Here is a 21,052-nt window from a genome sequence, read left to right on the forward strand (position 1 = left end):
ATCAGCAAACTTAAAGATTGTTTTGGAGCTGTACTTAGCCTCACAGTCATAAGTATAAAGTGAGTAGAGCAGAGGGCTAAGTACACATACTTGTGGTGCATGTGATGATGGTGATTGTGATGGAGACGGTGACAATCCTAACTGTCTGGAAATAAAGAAAATGAGGATCCATTTGCAGAAGGACTTACTGAGACCTAGGTCTTCGAGTTTATTGATTAATTTTGAGGGAGACAGAAAAGAGAAAATTAAAGAATTCTAGGTCAATTAATGGGAAGTGGGAAATGCTAGAATTCAATAGGAGTAGGTAATGTAGCACTTACACCATTTTAATTTGATTGGATAATAAAATCAACATGAACTTATAAATCGGAGTAATAATAATCTTGGATTGAGGGTTTACAAACAAGAGAAGATCTGCTGATGCTGGGTTGAGGGTTAGTTGATAGAAGGCAGTGAGAGGAGCAAATAACTGGCCGAGTTTGCAACCCTCTAACTAGTTGGCTTCTGCGTGAGTCATGGTTTGTTCCTCAACTATCCATCATCTGTACCAACTGGATGAGGACGGCAGCCGTAAAGTATTTGGGTTTGTCATCCAAACAAAGATAGGTGAAAACAAATCTATGAAGAGGATAAAATAGGGATATAATTCAATTGAGCACATAGGCAAGATGGGTGAAAAGTGCTCAAGTGTTGTTTGTTCAGAAAACAGAGAAACAAGATGCTTTTGCAAAGGTAAGACACTAGGAAACTATTAGCAGAAGGATCTAGGTCTCCTTGCACTAACCACATAACGTTAACATGTAGGTTAAGGATCAGCTCAACAATTGGTAAGTTAGTTCATATTACAAATGAAGTGGAAGAAAAATAATGCTGATTGCAATGATATAATGAATATAATAAATTGTACAGAGTTCTGGTCTCCATACACAAAGGTATATATAAATTTGTAAGAGTAAATGACAGGATTGTTCTATAAAGACTGAGTAGACTAGAGCTATATTCCCACATCTTAGAAGAATTGGAGATGGTCTTATTTAATCTTAACAATTAATATTCTTGACAGGTTAAATGATCAAGATCAGTTGGCACATTTATAAAGAGTCTTGTGGAAATTATATATGGCAAACATTATGGCTAAAATATTTTTGAAATTGTACTCTTGTACAGAATATATGACTTGCATTGCCAATAATTATATTATGTAGATTAATGCTAATCATAGCAACCATTCTATGGTTGAATACAATTCTCTTGGATTCTACATTGAATTTATTAGTGACTCTCTTTATACCAATAGCCTTTAGTTTAGTGCACCCCAGAGTGGAAGCTATTTCTCCTGCTCTACTCAATCCAGCCTTTTGTGGTTTTAAAGAATCTATTAGGCTATTCAGTGCTTCTGGACAGAATTGTCAAAATTGTTCTTGTTTAATTAAAAATGTTTTGGGATCATCCCAGCATCTTCGAAAGCTTTATTCAAATTTAACAATTTCAACATTTGGTGAATTATTCAATCCTAATACTATTGGAAGATGCTGGGTTGAATAATTTAGTTGCTGAATAGGCCAAATTTTAGTCTTGTGCTAGTTACTAGCGGTGGTTCTAACATTGATTATCTGACCATTCAAGAGTAGGTGGAATGGACAAACATGTGTATATAAATCCCCTAGCATGGGGAATTTGTTAGGTTCTTGGAATCCATCCAGATATGAAATTCTTCCTAAATAATGGCTGTTGGTTCCATTCACAGTGAGCATTTCTGGAAAAGAACTCCTATCATCCTACCGTTTTCTCTTCTATAGTTATTTAATTCTTTCAGCTGTTGTGGTTGAACTCCATCCCAGTACTGAACCTTCAATGTGCCATTACGTGGCTGCAATATTCAGACACCAACCTGGTCTACAACTATATGCTCACCGCTCCAGGCTTATCTCTAGCTACTTATGAACTGTGAAGGTCACAGATGGAGGGTTGTAAACATCAGGCTGAAGTTCGATGACTTTCTTTTTATGACAAGTGTAGCAGATGAGGTGGAAAACAAAGCAAACTTGGATAAGTAGGAAGATAGGCGTTTAAGGGACATGCTATTTACACGTGAGTAGTGATTTTATATCATGCATGTTACGTGTGTGTGTAACTGAATCAGAAACAGAATCTTAGTGCTTGCTTGTCCAGAACTGCATATTTAAGACATTTATTTTTTTTATTGACAATGCATTAAAGTGTTCACAAACATCTGAAGACTCTAACTCCAACACCCATGGTTTACACTTCAAGAGACTACTGACCATCTGAGACAGCATGTAGATATATTATACAGTTGTCACAGCCATCACGTATATACATCAGAGGCGGCTTCCAAAATGTACAAAGCTGGGGCACTGTGGGAAGAGGCATGGATTAGCTGACAACAGAATTAACAAAACAGATCATTCCATTAGCTCACCATTGTAGAGACAAAGGTTGCAGGTCAGTCAGATTGAAATTTGATGTGGAAAGTTGCTTGTTTGACTCAAATGTCCTGGGAATGAGCTTTTGGAAAAGCCAGTGCTAAAGCTATTACTTAAAGATTACAGCAATGCCAATTGTTACCATAATTTGTCAAATTGTCTTCAAATATTTACAAATCCCCCTTGGTTTCCTTGTAATCCTTTACAATTTGTTGGTGCTGGAATTTGTATTAGTGGCAAGGTAGGGGGTGGGTGGTGAGAGGGGAATAGAGGTGCACAAAATCGTCACTATCTATTTCACTGTCACTTGTACACCCCACAAAATAGTTCCACAAACTATGTGTGAGCAGAGAGTTCGGCTCGAAAAAGGCAACTGGAGAGATACAGCCACCCCAGTACTGCAATGTCCAACCCAGCTCGCACCCCATCTTCTTTCTTTCTGTCTGGCTGCATGGGAGCTGCCCTATGTAAAGAAGCATCATCCACTGAACAAACTGCAATTGGCATTGAGAGCAACGCACAACCGACCAACCATGTCCTCTGTCTTGTCTTAATTGTTATGTATTTACCTTACTATACCGTCTACCTTGCTAGTGTCCATTTTACACAATAATGGTGTGAGAGCTGACTGAAACATAAGGCAAAGCTCTAGGCTCCCTGAACAGGTCAAATTTACTGATTTCGGTACAGAGTTTAATATATTCTGATGTTACTAAGTTCCTTGTGCTAACCTTTCACAACCCTCTCTTTGCTGCAGGAGGTAAATAAATAAAGAACTGAGGCAAAGATATAAATCTAGGACAGCAAATGATAGCAAGAGACCACAAAATCTATTAATGTCATTAAAGCTGCTAAGAACTGACAGTCACTTTTTAATTTAATGTTTCCACTGAAGGTTTGTAGGATATGATGAAAAGAATTGGCAGTTGGTGTTCTTGGATATGGTGAAAAGATGGTGAAGAAGTGCATAGATTATGTTGAGGGATAAACTGAGATGATGCATTGATTGGCTTGAGGGATAGAACAGAAAAAATATTTAAACTGCATTTATTTATGAAACTGGGTGAGTTTTTAAGGCAGAATTTTCCCTTTTTAAAAATTTCCTCTTCTGTTCATTTTGTGGAAAGGAATTTAGTTTTGGTAAATAATCATTTTTAATAAATGATGATTGTTGAGACACTTGTTAAAGCAATGATATAATGGTAAAGAACTGCAGTTGAACAGAATGGTAAAGTCACGTATCAGGCACATTTGATCCTTTTTTCTGGTGAAGGAATGGCCACCTCTCCCTTGGGTATGTAGCAGAAGTGAGATTGCTTCACCTTTACTATTCACTAATTACACCCACAAGGCTCTAACTTTCCTGATATGGGCATGCTCTGTAGGTTGGTTGGCCTAAGGCACAGCCCCCAGCTCTAGGAACTTTTCTTGATTCTACATCTCATTATGGTTAGTTATAATCCATAGGCTGGCTGGCCTAGGATATATCTGTCACATCATAAAGCCTTATGCAGTGGCATTTCCCTAATACATTTCTTATGCATAGCTTTTTTTTTAGTTCTAGTGATTTACCAGACTAATTCATCTGCCATTCCCAGTTTTCATCTACCCAGAAGGAGTAGTAGAAAACTTCACCTGATATTAATATTGATATATTTTGAGACCACTCAATAGAATATTAATCTGATCTCCATAATTTACATTAGCAGCTGGGGAAAAATGGAAATTGTCCAATTAAGCTTCAGGGTTCAAGTCCTATTTATTTGAGAACTGTGTAGCATTGTGTCTGATTGGTAACTAACTGTTTAAAGACACCCTTCCTGATTGTGGCCTCCTGTTAGCTGTTGGCTTGCCTCTGTTTGGTTACCTGACAAATCCCGGCTACTGCAAGCTTTTCAGTTCTGTTGAATCTCATTTTGAAGCACTCGCTGTTCTTAAACTGTGGCTCTGTAGAATAGAGATAATTAACCTTCAAAATACCATGCCCAATACTTTGAAGCTCTATTTACGCCTCAAATATTTTCTCTCAGCAATTCATACAGACTCCTAAGTATTTTAACTATCACCTTCATGTACCAGATCTCAATTTTATAAAGTTCTAGGAGCATCATCAACCCTTAGATGCTTCACACAAGATCAGTAAACAGGCGCTGGAGAAATCTGTAATTATTCTAGACTGATATTGAAAATTGCAATTGTTGATGTCAGCTCTTTGAAACATAAAAATATAGGCATAGGAACAGGCCACCAGCTGCGAACTGGTTGATATCACACCATTCAATGATAGACCTGAGCTAATCTGTATCTCAGCTTCATACAACTGCCTTGCTTTCATGACTCAATAAACAGTAGGTGCAGGAGTAGGCCATTTGGCCCTTCTAGCCAGCACCACCGTTCACTGTGATCATGGCTGATCATACATAATCAGTACCCCGTTCCTGCCCTCTCCCCATATCCCTTGACCCCGCTATCTATAAGAGCTCTATCTAACTCTCTCTTGAAAGCATCCAGAGACTTGGCCTCCACTGCCTTCTGGGGCAGAGCATTCCACATATCCACCACTCTCTGGGTGAAAAAGTTTTTCCGCATCTCTGTTCTAAATGGCCTACCCCTTACTCTTAATTCCCTGTTTTCAGAAATCTGTCCCAGTGGAGAAAGTTTCAAACTATCTAGCCACAGCATTTTGTTGTGCATTGGTGTGTACTTCCAAACACAGCAACAGGCCCACTACTTGCTTGATCAGTGCCCAATGGTAGCATTACTGAAAAATCAGAATGCACACTCCTTTCTCATCCATGCTTCATACGGGGAAAATTCGTTGCACTACCTGTGATTCCAAAGGGCACTCCCCCTTTCTTGATGTATTGCATTGCCAGAGGTGGAAGTTTGAATGCAAATGAAAATTCAGACAATGCTGTGCATTTGCACATAACTTTATACCCATGACAAGGCATTACCGACACCAGTGACATGTGAGTCAGACATCAGGCTTCCCCAGATGAGAATCTATAGTTAAAGTGACTGAGCATACACTGATCAGGAAAAGCACACTTCAGATATAAATACACAGAGAGGGAAGTAATTGCCACTGAAGTAGGGAAGGGGTGGTTTGGGGTGAGAGAGTGTGGCGGGGCAATGTGAACGTACATTGCAGCAGGACAGTGTTGTTGTGCACTGAACGTGAGAAGCAGCATTATCACCCAACTGACACGCAGCGAACGACAAGTGACGCGGACGATGCAGCAGTTCACCACAGGTGTGGGACACACACGCACACACACCAATGTGCAATTGAAAATTCTGTTATGAATGGTAAATTGCTTCCTTGGTTTGACAAGCTTCCACTGAGGCACGGTATCTAAAATGCTGGAAGGATACTGACCAGGACCCAGATAACTTCCAGCTGTCAAGGGCTTTGGGTTAACCAAAGACCCAACCATAAAATCCAACATATAATCTCAATCCTCAAAGTTAGTTCTCACTTCAGTTGGAACTACTTTGAGGTGTCTTATTTAGCAGCGATTCATTCTGCCTGCGTTCGTTCGTCTTGTTTTATTGTTTACATAGAACATAAAAGTCAAGGGTGCAATATATGCATAGCAGTAATTTCTTTTAATTAAACATCAACCTTAAGACACAACTTTTACTTAGTGCTAGACTTAAGGTATTGTAGTGACCCGAGCAGCAGATTGTGTATCCTTTCCCACCGGTTGAGGATGGGGGAAGTTGGTTATAGTATTTTTGGTTTAAATAAAGCACCATGGGGAACTTGTGGAGGTGTTTATCGCCGTGCTCTGACAGCTCACAGAGAACTGTGCTTGTTGGGGCTCCACTGACCAATACCTCAAGCAACACTTCCATTCCTCACAACCCTGCAGTTCTATTAGCATGTTGGAATGGCTCCGTCCTGATCAAGAGCCCCATGCCCCACTTGGCTTGAATACCCTACTTGCTTATAACACTGGGAAAGGTAGCTGCCAGCTGGTGATCAATTCTGTTGGTAAATAAAATTGTGTTGCACGGGGGAGATTAAATGTGTAACAATCTATACATGGCTTGTAAGCTCGAAGACAGATGCATCTGGGATTGCCCATTGCTAATGATAAATCTGAGTCAACTGGAGCGAACTACTCAAGATGGCTTCAGGTTCTCCAGCCACTGCACCACCCAAACAAAAAATACACACTCCTGTGGGGACAGCAAGGTAGTAACATTGGTAGTTAGAACCAGCTGATGTAAACCATAAAAAAAAACCCTAACTGAATCATTGTATTCCTGCCTCCCGTCCCCTATCTGCTCCATTATGTCTCGTCTATTGAGGGTCAACTATCGAGGGCTGTGCTGGTATGGTCTTCAGGCTGTCAGGATCTCATCCACAGGGAAGGGACAACAAACCAGTGCAGTTTGTTTCGACAGCCACTAATTTACAAAACACTGAGAGTAATTTGTTTAAGGATAGTGACACTAGATGTCACTGCCAGCCCTGCACACCACCATATTCAGAACCAAATGGCGCGGAGTATGTCTGGCAGTTGGTTTTCCTGCTTGCACTTGGGTGACCAAAGTCAAATTTCTCTGCTTGAATCCTTCAGACCCAGCAATTGTGGGGGTGCTGACTGGTTCATGAAAACTCTAACACAACAAACAGCTATCTAAATATTTGCAGCTGGGGAGGAGGGGCAGACAATACTATTCAACTTCAACGATAACAATTCTTATTAACGATTAAGAATACATTATCAGTATAGAGCTACACGTGAAATATATACAATATTCACCTTTTTACTACTCCATAATTCCAGTTTTGTAAATCTCCTTTAGCGTTCATTTGTCCAAATAGATCATTCTTCCCCTCCCTGTGGCAAATAACCTGCCAGTTCTTCTTGGCCACAGACTCTCTCTGTCCATGGAGCTCTCTGTGAGGTACGATTCACCTTCAAGTAGATTCAGATCAACATGGGGCTTTGGCCAGGACGAACCAACCAATAAGGAGCTTTACAGATTGTTTCAGGCTCCTCTTCAGTTTGCCCATCAACTCCTCTGTTTATTCCCAGAGGCCTCATGGACCCATAAAGAGGATAGCACTTTCCAATCAGCCTCTTCTCTGTGGGAATTGTTTGGATGCCAAAGACTGCCTTCACTGTCTTCCTCACACCTCACCTACCCCCCCCCACCCCCACCCCCAGTTCATCCCTTCCTCTAAATGGAAACATAAGAAGCAGACAGCATCCAGTGCCCATGACAAGGAGCTCGTTCGTCACTGATGTCTAACCGCTTGCTGAAGATACACAGAGCATCACACGCACACGGAACATGGCACTCCCTGGCGCCAGCGACACGGTTTTTGCTTTCACACAACTATTAATTTTTAATCCTCAATAAATTACTACACGTAGAGCAGGCATTTTAGACGGGCATTCACATCAACGTTGGAAAGGCTAAGTTGACTATGTACATAAGAGTCCAATCTGATGTCTGAAGTGGAATTCTGTAACTGGTGCTTGGATCCCTGTCAGATCCGCATCTGACTGCTCCTCCGTCTGGACAGCTTTGACCTGCAAGATAAAGGTAGGCTCTTTAGAACAGGCAACAACATTGTTTAGAACATTGTCTACAATAATAACACAATTATACAATGATAACACTCCCTGATACACTCATACGTCTTACACTAACAGATTCACATGCTGCACATTGAGGAGGTGACAGATGGGCCATTTAGAGAGTTAGTTACATGCAAGGTGCAAGACACAGGAGACTGGGTGACAGTTAGCAAGGGAAAAGGGGTTAAGGAGTCAGTGAAGAGTACCCCTGTGGCTATCCCCCTCAACAGTAAGTATATCACCTTGGATATTGTCGGGGGGAATGACCTAACAGAGAAAAGTCACAGTAGTTGGGTCTCTAGCACCTATGTGACTCAGAAGGGAAGGGGGAAAGAAGAGGCACACTGTGGTGATAGGGGATTTATTAGTTAGGGGAATGGACAGAAGATTCTGTGGGTGAGAATGAGATTCCCGGATGGTATATTGCTTCCCAGATGGCAGGGTCTGGGATACCTCGGATCAGGTCCTCAGTATTCTTAAGTGGGAGGGAAAGCAGCCAGAAATTGTGGTCCATATAGGTACCAATGACATGGGCAGGGTGGCTGAAGAGGTTCTGCATAGGGAGAGCAGGGAGTTGGGTGCTAAGTTAAACGGCAGGACCTCCAGGATTGTGATAACTAACCGTGCCATGTGCTAGGGAGGCTAGAACTAGGAAGATTATACAGTTTAGTAAGTGGCTAAGTGTGCAGGAGGGAGGGCATAAGATTTTTGGATCAATGGGCTCTCTTCCAGGGAAGGTGGTACCTATTGTTAGGTCCATAGCCCCCTCCTTTGTGAGAATCGCCAGATCACTGTTGGGTTGAGTCAAACGGGAGGCCCAAGACATGAGGGGGAGACGTGCAGGATGTCACGTTTCTCCCCCCCCCCCCCATAGCGATGTAAAGCTATGGGTGATGGCCACTGTCTCTTGGAGACAGATTTGTGGATTGAGATGCTCTGCTACGTGAATGCCCTCGGGCAAAGTGGGCTGGTTGAGGGAGAGATTGCATCACCCCCAACCTGATTGACATCTATGACCCTGAGAGTCAGAATAAAAGAGGGTCTGTTGGACCAACCCCTCAGACGCACCAGAAGAAACGTTAAGCGACCACGTAACAGCAGACGGTCATCGGAAACCAAGCCACGTGTGTTCAATTCCGTGGCTGGAATTGGTGGCTGAAACCACGGAAAATGGCTTTTTAGCTAACAACTGTGAACCTGCTCCCTTGACTCAATGCAGTGACATCATAAAAGACTTGGGCAAGTTTAAACCGCATCACTTTTAAACCCAACAACGCTGCAGCTTGAACGAACTGATAGTGACATAGAGTTATTTTTTAATCGGTTATTATGATACCTGCTCTTAGATTTAGTATTGACGATGTATATTATCTGTATGTTTGCATTAATCTTCTTTTTTTGCCCTTTATCGATAAATGCTTTTAAAAATAGTACCATCAGACTTCAACGGACCTCTCTATCTTTGCTGGTAAGTGATCCAGTTACGGGAATTTCATAACAAAGTACAGAAGGAGCAGTTTGCACCTGAACTAGAAGGGGACTAATAGCCTAGTAAGAAGATTTGTTAATAATGCAGGTGGGGTTTAAACTGGAGTTGCAAGGGGATGGGAACCAGAGTCCCAGAAGAGTTAGTGGAGAGGTTGTGGAGACAGATGTTGGTAAGAGCTCAAAGTCAGGATTCAAAAGGTTGAGCATAGTGTGACTAGTGTTCTGAGCTGCTTATGTTTCAATGCAAGAAGTATGGTAGGAAAGGCAGATTGTAGTGCTGAAGATGAGGTATCTGGTTTACAGAAGCAATGTGTAGTGAGGAGAGGCTGCTGATAGGGTAAAACTGCAGTCAACAGGATGAGTTGTAATGTAAAAGGTGGTCAAAATTGAAAAGGGTGAATACCAGACTGAAGGTGTTATATTTAAATGCGCACAGCATACAAAATAAGGTTGATGAACTAGTGGCACAGTTACAGACTGGCATGTATGATATTGTAGGTATCACTGAATCATGGCTGAAAGAAGATTATAGCTGAGAGCTTAACGTCCCCAGGATACACATTGTATTGAAAGGACAGGCAGGAAGCAGTGGGGGTGGCGTTACTCTGTTGATAAAAAAAAAATGAAATCAAATCACAAGAGTTGACATAGGGTGAGAAGGTGTTGAACCATTGTGGATGGAGCTAAGGAACTGCAAGGGAAAAAAGACCCTGATGGGAGTTGTATACAGACCCCCAAAACAGTAATTTGGATGTGGCCTATAAAGTGAGATAAAAATCCACACTGAAATGGCAATGTTACAATAGTCATGGGTGACTTAAATATGCAGGTAGATCGGGAAAATCAGGTTGGTGTTGGATTCCAAGAATTTCTAGAGTGCCTATAAGATGGCTTTTTACAGCAGCTTGTGGTGAAGCCCACTGAAGCAACAGCTCAACAGCTACTCTGGATTGGGTGTTATGAAATGAAACAGAATTGATTAGAGAGCTTAAGGTAAAAGAACCCTTAGGGGAGAAGGGATCATAATATGATCGAATTCATCCTGAAATTTGAGAAGAAGCTGAAGTCAGATGTATCAGTATTACATAGGAGGAAAGGGAATTAGAGGCATGAGAAAGGAGTTGGCCAGAACTGATTGGAAAAGAACACTAGCAGGGATGATGGCAGAGCGACATTGGCTGTAATTGGAAGCAATTCGGAAGGCACATGAAATATAGATCTCAAAGAGGAAGAAGTAAGCTAAGGGAAGGATGATAAACCATAGCTACCAAGGGAAGTCAGAGCCAAATTAAAAGCCCAAGAGAGGGCATGTACAGGTCGGCCTTCACTAATCTGGCATGGTTGGGATCTGAGGAGTGCTGGATTAGTGAAAATGCTGAATTACACATTAATCACATTAAGCAATAGTTAGCCTTCACTAATCCAGCATCATTGGGATCTGAGGAGTGCCAGATTGCAGGTAGTTGGATTAGTGAAGGTTGACTGTAATGGAGCATAAACTGGTGGGAAGTTAAAGGATTGGAAAGCTTCTAAAAACTAAAAGAAAACAATTAAAATTCATTAAGAAGGCAAAGATGGAATATGAAAGTAAGCTAGCCAATAATACTAAAGAGGATACCAAAGTTTCTTCAATACACAAGGTGTAAAATAGAGGCAAGAGTGGATTATCAGACCGCTGGAAAACAGTGCTGGAGAGGTAGTAATGGGGGAGCAAGGAAATGGCAGATGAACTGAATAAGTGTTTTGCATCAGATTTCACTGTGGAAGACACTAGCAGTATGGTGGAAGTTCCATGTGTCAGGGGTCATTTAGTATGTGAAGTTACCATTACCAGAGAGAAGATTCTTCAGAAACTGAAAGGTCTGAAGGTAGATAAGTCACCTGGACCAGATGGTCAAAAACCCAGGTTTCTGAGTGAGGTGGCTGAAGAGATTGTGGAGCATTAATAATGATCTTTCAAGAATCACTAGGTTCTGGCATAGTTCCAGAAGACTAGAAGATTACAAATGTCACTGCACTCTTCAAGGAGGGAGAGAGGCAGAAGAAAGAAAATTATAGGCCAGTTAGTTGGACCTTAGAGATTGGGAAGATGTTGGAGTCAATTGTTAAGGATGAAGTGTCAGGATACTTGGAGGTACATGATAAAATAGGCCATAGTCAGCATGATTTCCTCAACAAGTGGAAATCTTGCCTGACAAATTTGTTGGAATTCTTTGAAGAAATATCAAGCCGGATAGACAAAGGAGAACTGGTTGATGTTGTGTTCTTGGATTTTCAGAAGGCGTTTGACAAGGTGCTATACATGAGACTACTTAACAAGCTATGAGCCCATGGTATTACATGGAAATTCTAGTCTGGATAAAGCAGTGGCTGATTGGCAGGAGGCAAAGAGTGGGAATAAAGGGAGCCTTTTCTAGTTGGCTGCTGGTGACTAATGGTGTTCCACAGGGATCTGTGTTGGTTTTGATCCTTTTTACGTTATACATCAGTGATTTAGATGATGGAATTAATGGCTTTGTTGCAAAGTTTATAGATGATATTAAGATTGGTGGAGGGGCAGGTGGTTTTGAAGAAGTAGAGAGGCTACAGAAAGGCTTAAACAGATTAGGAGAAGGGGTAAAGAAATGGCCGAATACAGTGTCAAGAAGTGTATGGTCATGCACTTTGGCTGAAGAAATGAAAGGGTTGACTATTTTCTAAATGGAGAGAAAATACAAAAACTGAGGTGCAAAAGGATTTGGGAGTCCTTGTGCAGGTTAATTTTTAAGTTGAGTCTGTGGTGAAGAGGCAAATGCAATGTTAGCATTCATTTCAAGAAGACCAGAATATAAAAGCAAGGATGTAATATTGAGATTTTATAAAGCACTGGTGAGGCCTCACTTGGAGTATTGTGAGCAGTTTGGGGTCCCTTATCTAAGAAAGGATGTGCTGAAACTGGAGAGGGTTCAAAGGAGGTTCACAAAAATGATTCCAGGATTGAATGGCTTGTCATATGAAGAGCGTTTGACGGCTCTGGGCCTGTATTCACTGGAATTCAGAAGTATGAGGGGTGACCTCATTGAAACCTATCGAATGGTGAAAGGCTTTGATAGAGAGCATGTGGACAGGATGTTTCCTATGGTGGAAGAGTCTAAGACCAGAGGACACAGCCTCAGAAAAGAGAGGTGTCCTTTTAGAATGGAGGTGAGGAGTAATTTCTTTAGCCAGGGAGTGGTGAATCTGTGGAATTCTTTGCCACAGGTAGCTGTGGAGGCCAAGTCTTTATGTATACTTACGGCAAAGGTTGATAGATTCTTGATTGGTCAGGGCATCTAAGGATACGAGAAGAAGGCGGGAGATGAGGGCTGAGAGGAAAATTGGATCAACCATGATGAAATGGTGGAGCAGACTCGATGGGTCAAATGGCCTAATTCTGTTTCTATATCTTATGGCCTTATGTTCTATTCACTACCATTGGTATGATACTCTGTCACATGTCACAATTCATCAAACTCAACAGTACAGTAATAAACCCATAACACTGTAATGCTGATATCAATTGCAGTTTTCACAATTACACTTTCTAATATGAAGTTTATCCTTCACTGAAACTCCAAATCCCAACTTCAATATAACTATCTAGTCTACCTCATAACCCTCACCATATCATACCTGATATACCTACAACTTAAAAAAAAATTGGTACATAATATTTAGCCACTGCTGACAAGACTGAAATAGATTTTCCTAATTGATCTTTATGGTAAAAGTTCTCATAAATTGGGTTTAGGTACTGAGTTCCAGAATTTAATCTGGTGTGTATTTCCAAGTGAGAGAGGTGCATGGATGGTAGGGGTATGGAGAGATATGGTCACACTGCAGGTCAATGGGAATAGGCAGTTTAAATGGCTTGGTGAAGAGCCTGTTTCTGTGCTGTATTTTTCTATGACTCTGTGACATAGATGAGGAAGAGGAAGAGTAGGTTACTAAGTTTGCAAATAACACAAAGGTTGGTGGAGTTGTGGGTAGTGTAGAAGGTTGTTGTGGGTTACATAGAGATGTTGATTGGATGAAGAGCTGGACTGAGAAGTGGCAGATAGAGTTCAATCTGAACAAGTCTGAAACGATAGACCTTGGAAGGTAAAATTTGAAGGCAGAGTACAATATTAATGGCCGGATTTTAGCAGTATAGGGGAACAAAGGGATCTTGGAGTCCACGTCCATAAATCCCTCAAAGATGCCACAAACTGTAAGTTGATGGAGAAGTTAATAAGGTGTATGCTGCATTGTCTTGTGCGTCGGAAGATTGAGTTCAAGGAACTTGAGGTAATGTTAGAGCTCTATAAACTCTGGTTGTGACCACTCTTGAAATACTGTGTTGAGTTGTGGTCACTTCATTTTTGAAAGGACATTGGAGCTTTAGAGCATGTGGAGAGATTTACCAGGTTTCTGCCTGGACTAGAGAGAATGTCTCATGAGAAAAGGTTGAGTGAGCTTGGGCTTTTCTTTTTGGAACAAAGGAGGATGATAAATGACTTTACAGAGGTGTATAAGATGATAGGAGGCTTAGATAGAGTGGACAGCCAGCATCCTTCTCCCTAGAGTGTCAATGGTTAAGTCAAAAGGGCATCATTTTAAGGATATTGGAGGAAAGTATGAGGGGGGGGGATGTAGGTTTTTATTATATATAGAGTGGTAAGGGAATGGGACCCGCTCTCGGGTCTCACGACTGGCCGCTGTTTGATATGCCAAGATGCCACCTAGAAGACTAGCATGCCCTCAGGGTTCTGGGATTTTGTGGCCCTGGAGGCAGGCAGACTCGAGGTTGGTGCTGCCGCAGGAAACTGGTGTGTTGTAGGAGACGGAAGATGGAAATCAGCAAGCTGGCTGCTGGCTGTGTGCCCGAGTTCTTTGGGCACAGAGCTTAGAAGAGGTGATGAAACAGACTTTTAGTATCATAAATCAGCGAGTTGTTTGTCTCCCCTCTCACTGTGAAATGGAGACATCTCTTTTTCCCTTATTAGGGAGAGAGAGAGAACCTGTGGTATGTCGAATACCGGGTGAACGAGTAGTCTTTGGGGTATTTCAAATCTGTGTCTTTATTGATGTTTTACTGCACACTTGAGTGCTCGATGGGGGGCGCTATTGCTTTTTGCTGGTGGGGGAGAGGGGGTTGTTGTTTTGCGGCTGTGTATGTATGGGAGGGGGTTTCTTCCAGGTTCTAACATTTAAATGTCATTCATTCTTTGGGGTGCTCCTCTGTTTTCGTGGATGTTTGTGAAGTAAAAGAATTTCAGGATGTATATTCTATACATTTCTCTGACATTAAATGTACTTTTGAAACCATTGAAAGCACTGCAAGGTGTGGTGGTGGTGGCAGATACATCAGGGACATTTCAGAAACTCTTAGATAGGTACATGGAAAAAAAACAGAGGGCTAAGTGGGTTAGATTGATTTTGGAGTAGGTTTAACGGTGACACAATATCCTGGGCTGAAAAGTCTGTGCTGTGCTGTACTAAGCTCTGTGCTCCATTTGGGCATGTTGCAGACCTCTATCTCAAATTCTTTCTTTATGTTTGTGTTTCTGACTGTCTATTTCTGCTGGACATCATATTGGCTTAGCTTAATTTCATTTCTATTTGACCAAATCTGGCCTGATGTGCAGTCCCCACAGCCTTACTATCTGATATAACCCACATCCCTCACTCTAACAGTGTCTGATATCCAGATCCCTCACTGTAACAGTGTCTCATTTAGCTCACATCCCTCACTGTAGTGTCTGAGATCCACATCCCTCACTATATTATTGCCTGGAATAGCTCACTGTTTACTGTAGTACTGCCTGATAAAGCCCACATCCCTCACTGCATGACTGCCTGATACTGCCACATTCCTCACTACTAAATCAGCCTGATATAGCTCATATTCCTCACTCTAACAGTGTTATATGTCGCCCACCCCCCTCAAAATACTCCTCCTAAATACTCCATTGCTCTACTCTGTGTCATAGACAATATTTCTCACTGGAAAACTATTTGGTGTAACTGAACTGTTGGAAATGCTCCACACAGCAGAGGGAGAATAGAGTTCAAGTTTCACAATGATAACATTCCATCAGCCCTCACTATAACTACCTCATGCAGCCCAGAATACTCAAAATCTTATTTGGAATAAAAAGGAACTGCAGATGATGGAAGCCCAAATGAATGACAAAGAACAGATGAAATGCTCAGGAAGTTGAATGGCATCCATGGGGAGCAAAGACGAGTCAACTTTTCAGGGCAAGGACCCTTCATTAGAGATACACTCAGTGGCCACTTCATTAGTACACCCGCTCATTAATACAAATATTTAATCAGCTAATCATGTGGCAGCAACTCAATGCATAAAAGCATGCAGACATGGTCAAGAGGTTCAGTTGATGTTCAGACCAAATATCAGAATGTGGAAAAAATGTTGGAATGAAGACCCATTGTGAGATTATAATGGATTTTAAAATTTTTTCCCAGGCCATTGCCAGAGTCAAATTAAGCTACGGGACAAGTGTTCCACCCAACCAAACCTGTGGTGTATCTGGCAGGAAAATCTTTGGCAGCCTTACTGTTCTGGGAATTTATTTTGTTTATTTATGTAGTGATAAAGCGTAGAGCAGGCTGTTCTGGCCCTTCGATTCCATCACGTATATGCTGGACAGAGAGTGAGATTTCTGCCTTGTTGTCTTGGACCAAGAGAGGGCCTTCAATAGGATATCACATGTGATGGATGTGCTCTCCAAAATGTGTTTTGGCGAGGAATCAGAAATCGGACCAATACACTGAAATCTGTAATGTAGTCCAAATCAATGGATGGGGGCTGGATAGCTCCCCCATCAGGTCTGGAGTCAGGCAGGGTTGTCTTCTTCGTGTGTTGCACTGAACCTATTTGCATCAAAAAGGATGAAAGCATAAGAGGGTTAATGTTACCAGTCAATGGAAACACACAAGTCAAAGCTAACTCTGTATAAGGACGATGTGACTATTTTCTGCTCAGATCCATGGTCAGCTTGCAAATAGATCAGCATCCAGGGCCTGTGTCAACTGTAGTAAGAGTGAGGCCAGATGTGGCCTGTTCCTCGTTCCTCTGCTTTGGTAATCACCCGGGATGTCTTCCAGTTTATCTGGGTGTCCAAGATGCAATCTGACATGCTCTAATACACAAGTCCCCAAAGAGTGGGGGCAAAATTGTACCCAATATTGCCCTCATCCTGATGGCCACCTTTGTTGTGGTATATCAGTGATGTGCGGATCTAAAGTAGGTGGGCGTCAGGTGACTCTATGTGCTGAGATTCTGTGTGAGCCTGCTGTTGTGGAGGATAGGTCTGGCCCTGTTCAAGTGCAACATCCCAGTCAGCTGGACATTAGCACACTACCCAACCTTTGCAGAAGTGTTCTTCTAAGTAAACACTCTCACTGTCAAAGTGCTTAACAGTGCACAAACCTCACCATAACCCTGAGTGATGAAGCACAGAACAACAATGCAGACTTAAGTAATCCACACACTTCCCCATATCTACCTGATAAATCCCACATAAATCACTATAATTGGTTGATGTAACACACATCTTTATGACAATATTATCAAATTACTTTGTGGTTTTCAGTATACCACCTAATATTGACCTCATCCCTCTGTGTAACATTCTGATGTAGGTTACAATTCTCAGTATAACTCTGCCTGATGTAGTCCACAGCTCATTTAATAAGACTGACCTATTATTATAACTGTTGGAAAACCACTCAGCGGACACTTTATCAGGTACACCTGTTCATTAATGCAAATATCTAATCAGCCAATCGTGTGGCAGCAGCTCAATGCATAAAAGCATGCAGACCTGGCCAAGAGGCTCAGTTGTTCAGACCAGACATCGGAATGGTGAAGAAATGTGATCTAAGTGCCCTTGACCATGGAATGGTTGTTGGTGCCAGACGGGGTGGTTTGAGTTTCTCAGAAACTGCCGATCTCCTGAGATTTCCATGCACAATTGTTTCTACAATTTACAGAGAATGGTGGGAAAAACAAGAGCCATCCAGAGAGTGGCAGTTCTGTGGGTGAAAATCCTTGCTAATGAGAGAGGTCAGAGGAAAATGGCCAGAGTGGTTCAAGCTGACAGGATTGTGGCAGTAACCCAAATAACCGTGTGTTATGATAGTGGTCTGCAGAACAGCATCTCTGAATGCACAACATGCTGAACCTTGAAATGAATGGGCTCCAGCACCAGAAGACCATGAACGTACTCTCATTGTGCACTTCAATACATCACACACCCACTGCTGTAAACTCTCAAATATTCCCTACTCTCTTCATTACAGCACTGGATAGCTATTCAATGCCTTTCACTGCAATTTTGAGAATAGCGGTTGCCATGGTACTGCAACACCTATTAAAGCTTGAGGCATTCTGGAATTCAGAGGTCAATTCTGACACCATCTGTAATGAGTTTGTACCTTCTCTCCATGACCGTGTGCGTTTCTTCCAGGTGCTCCCACAGTCCAAAGCCGTACCGGTTAGTTGGTTAATTGGTCATTGTAAATTGTCCTATGATTAAGCTAATGTTAACCAGGCAGACTGCTGGGCCTCAAGGCTCATGGAGCTGGAAAGGTCTGTTCCGCACTGTATTTCTAGATAAATAAAAATGTCTCTCACCTCAACAATATCTGACAGATTGCACATGTCCCATTGCAACACATAAGGACATCATACCTCCAATTATACTATTGTCCGAGGTAGCCACATTGCAATTGTAACACCATCCAACGTAGAACTCTCCCGACTGAGCCAGCAAGGAGGGTTGAATACATAAAGCCAGTCTTGCACTTCACTCAGCCTACCTGATTGAACCAGCAAGGAGGGGGTTGAAGGCATAAAGCCAGTCTTGCATCTCTTTATCATTGCATGCTTGTAGCAGTATCCCACGATGTTCAGTGCACACAGCAAAGGTGTTGGGAGTCTGCAACAAACAAAAAGGGAGAACCTCAGGAATGAGTGCACTTTGCACAGTGGTGCAGCCAGTAAAACTGTCATTTCACAGCTCCAGTGATCCGGGTTCAATGCTGGCCTCCTGCACGGAGCTTGCATTTCCTCCCTGTGACCACAGGGCTTCACCCCGAACACTCTGGTTTCCTCCCACGATCAAATGACACGTGAGCTGATAGATTCATTGCTCACCGTCAGTTGCTCCTAGTGTGTGGTCAAGTAATTAGGGGGATTGATGTCAATGTGGAGAGCATAAACAAGGATTAATGTAAACGGCGGTTGATGGTTGTAATGGATGGTGGGCTGAAAAGCTTGTTTCGATGCTGTATGACTACAAATACATCGACTCATGCAAATAACGTATCTTAGGTATGCTTAGACCACAGCAGAATTTGAATTATTGCACTACATGCTCTCAGGGGAATAACAAAAAAACCATTCAGGATTCAGCCCAACTTGGTCCAGATGCTGGGATAACCGCGGCTCCCACAGTCTCGTTCACTAGTTTGCTTTTGACGAAAGGCTACCTTTCAAGGGCATGTGAAGCACTGAGAGGATGCAGAGTCATTGAAATCTTGCAGGTTGACGTCACGGGGCACAGTCTGATGTCTGGACCGTGAGTGTTAAAGGGGGTGTCAAGCTGAAGGGAAAGGTTGAGATTTAGGTGGATCACATGCGAGTCATTCACAATCTGTCTGCGGTGACACAGACGTGATCAGTCACAGTCGGGGGGTGGGGGACAGGAGCTTGGAAACCTCTGTTGGTGGGTGTGGAACGTGAAAAGACACAGAGGAGCTGGGGAGGAGAGGGAATGGTGAATCCTGCTGGAGGGTGGGGGAAGGTTGAGGGCAATGAGATAGTTGCGGGGGGGTGTTGGTAGAATCGGTCAGTCAGTAGGCAGGTGAGTGGATGAGTCTGCGTCAGGAATGGGTCAGTATAAAGGGTGGGGCTGAGCGGATGGGTTGAGGAGGGAACTTAATTAATATGGGGCCCACTTGTGGATCATTCAATCTGGGGACTAGACAGCAAAAACCTGAGAAGGGTTAGTGTTGTTATGTTTCTGTGTTCTGGGCAGAGGGAGCCAGGAACATTAGACCAGTCGGTCCTAACTGGGGTGCTCAATCACAGATTGAAGGTGGTGTTTGCGCAGTGGGGGTGGGGTGGTTGTCAAAGTGTGCAGAAGATGAGAGGAATTCTTAGGCTCTGCAAAGTAAACTACTAACATAATATCATGCACTGTGTAATCTAGCCCAGCTGCAGAAATAGCATCCAAATTTTGGTGATACCTAGGAAAACTGTCAGGCATCTACCCAAAAGATAAGTCAGTCTGGGCAATATGGATTCAATATGAATATCTATCTGCCATTTTGATGGTGTCCTGGACTCATAACAGCAGTGGTCAGGACAGTTGGCCCTTGATGTTGCACCAACGTTGATACCAATTTATATTAAATGTCCTCCTCCCATGTATCATCCATTTCCCTCTATTCCCTTCATATTCATGTGTCAGTCTATTAATCTTTTGTTCCACCAACCTGCCTCGAATAGCCCTTGTACCTACCACTCTCTGTGTAAAAAGCTTGCCTCTCAAATCACCGTTAAAGTTCCTCCCACTAATTTAAAACCATGTTCTCTGTCATTTGACATTTATACCCTGGGTGAAAAGATCCACATTCCTCATATAATGGGGAAACAGAACTTCATGCAAGTGTGATCTGACAAAAGTTTTATATAACTGTAACAGGACTTCCTTACTCTCAGACTCATCACATGCCTTCTTTAAACAAATCCACTTGCATCACCCCTCTCAGTGAACTATGGATCTTATAAAACGCCTTATTAAAATTCATGTAGATAATGTCCACAGCCTTACCCTCATCAAGTTCCTTTGTCACTTCCTCAAAAAGCTCAATCAATTTTGTAAGGCATGATCTTCCCTCACAGAGATCCATGTGGAACAGTCCCAATGTGCATAAATCCCATTCCCCAGTAAACTCTCCAATAGCTTCCCTAATACTGATGTGAAGCCCACTGGCCTATAGTTACCTGGCTTATCTCTATTTCCTTTCAAAAGGAACAACATTTGCTATTCTCTAATCTTCTGGGACCTTACCTGTTGCTACTGAGGATACAAAGAAACTTGTCAAAACCCTACCAATCTCCTCATTTGCTTCTTTCAGTATTCTGGGATATATGTCATCAGGCCCTAATACTTTTCAGAGAACACAGCACTACCACCTCCAGTGGTCCACTCTGCTATCGCTAGCCTCCAAATCCTTCTCCACCATAAATCCCAATGCAAAGTCGTCAGTTAATATCTCAACCACTTGCTCTAATTCCAATTATAAATTCCCTTCTTTATTCTTGAGTGGTGTTTAGCCTCTCCTCAGTTATCCTCTTTTTCTGAATACAAGTGAAACCCACTCAGTTTCCTTGGTAAGTGTAGGGAAGGCACACTCCGATCCCGCCAAACCCGTGAGATTGAGACGGCTCTCCCACCCCAAACCCCGGTTTGTCTGCAT

At 42.4% G+C, this 21,052-nt stretch overlaps 1 protein-coding gene across 5 annotated transcripts in view; it reads right to left on the reverse strand.

Annotated features, from left to right (window-relative positions):
- Positions 1-2,141: 2,141 nt before the first annotated feature.
- The window catches only part of kif1aa (kinesin family member 1Aa), a 320,477-nt gene continuing 301,566 nt past the window's right edge, over positions 2,142-21,052 (reverse strand). For 4 of the 5 annotated variants that reach the window (XM_059950017.1, XM_059950003.1, XM_059949986.1 and 1 more), the window contains 2 exons: positions 18,386-18,504; positions 2,146-8,002 (listed from right to left, as the gene is read on the reverse strand). In XM_059950017.1, the coding sequence (XP_059806000.1) occupies positions 7,960-8,002; positions 18,386-18,504 (162 nt within the window). In that variant the 3' untranslated portion in view covers positions 2,146-7,959. Of the gene's footprint in view, positions 16,436-18,385; positions 18,505-21,052 lie in introns of all 5 variants that reach the window. The other variant, XM_059949994.1, reaches the window with a different exon arrangement.

This window comes from Hypanus sabinus, chromosome 2 (assembly GCF_030144855.1).
Source record: "Hypanus sabinus isolate sHypSab1 chromosome 2, sHypSab1.hap1, whole genome shotgun sequence".
Taxonomy (NCBI): Eukaryota; Metazoa; Chordata; class Chondrichthyes; order Myliobatiformes; family Dasyatidae; genus Hypanus; species Hypanus sabinus.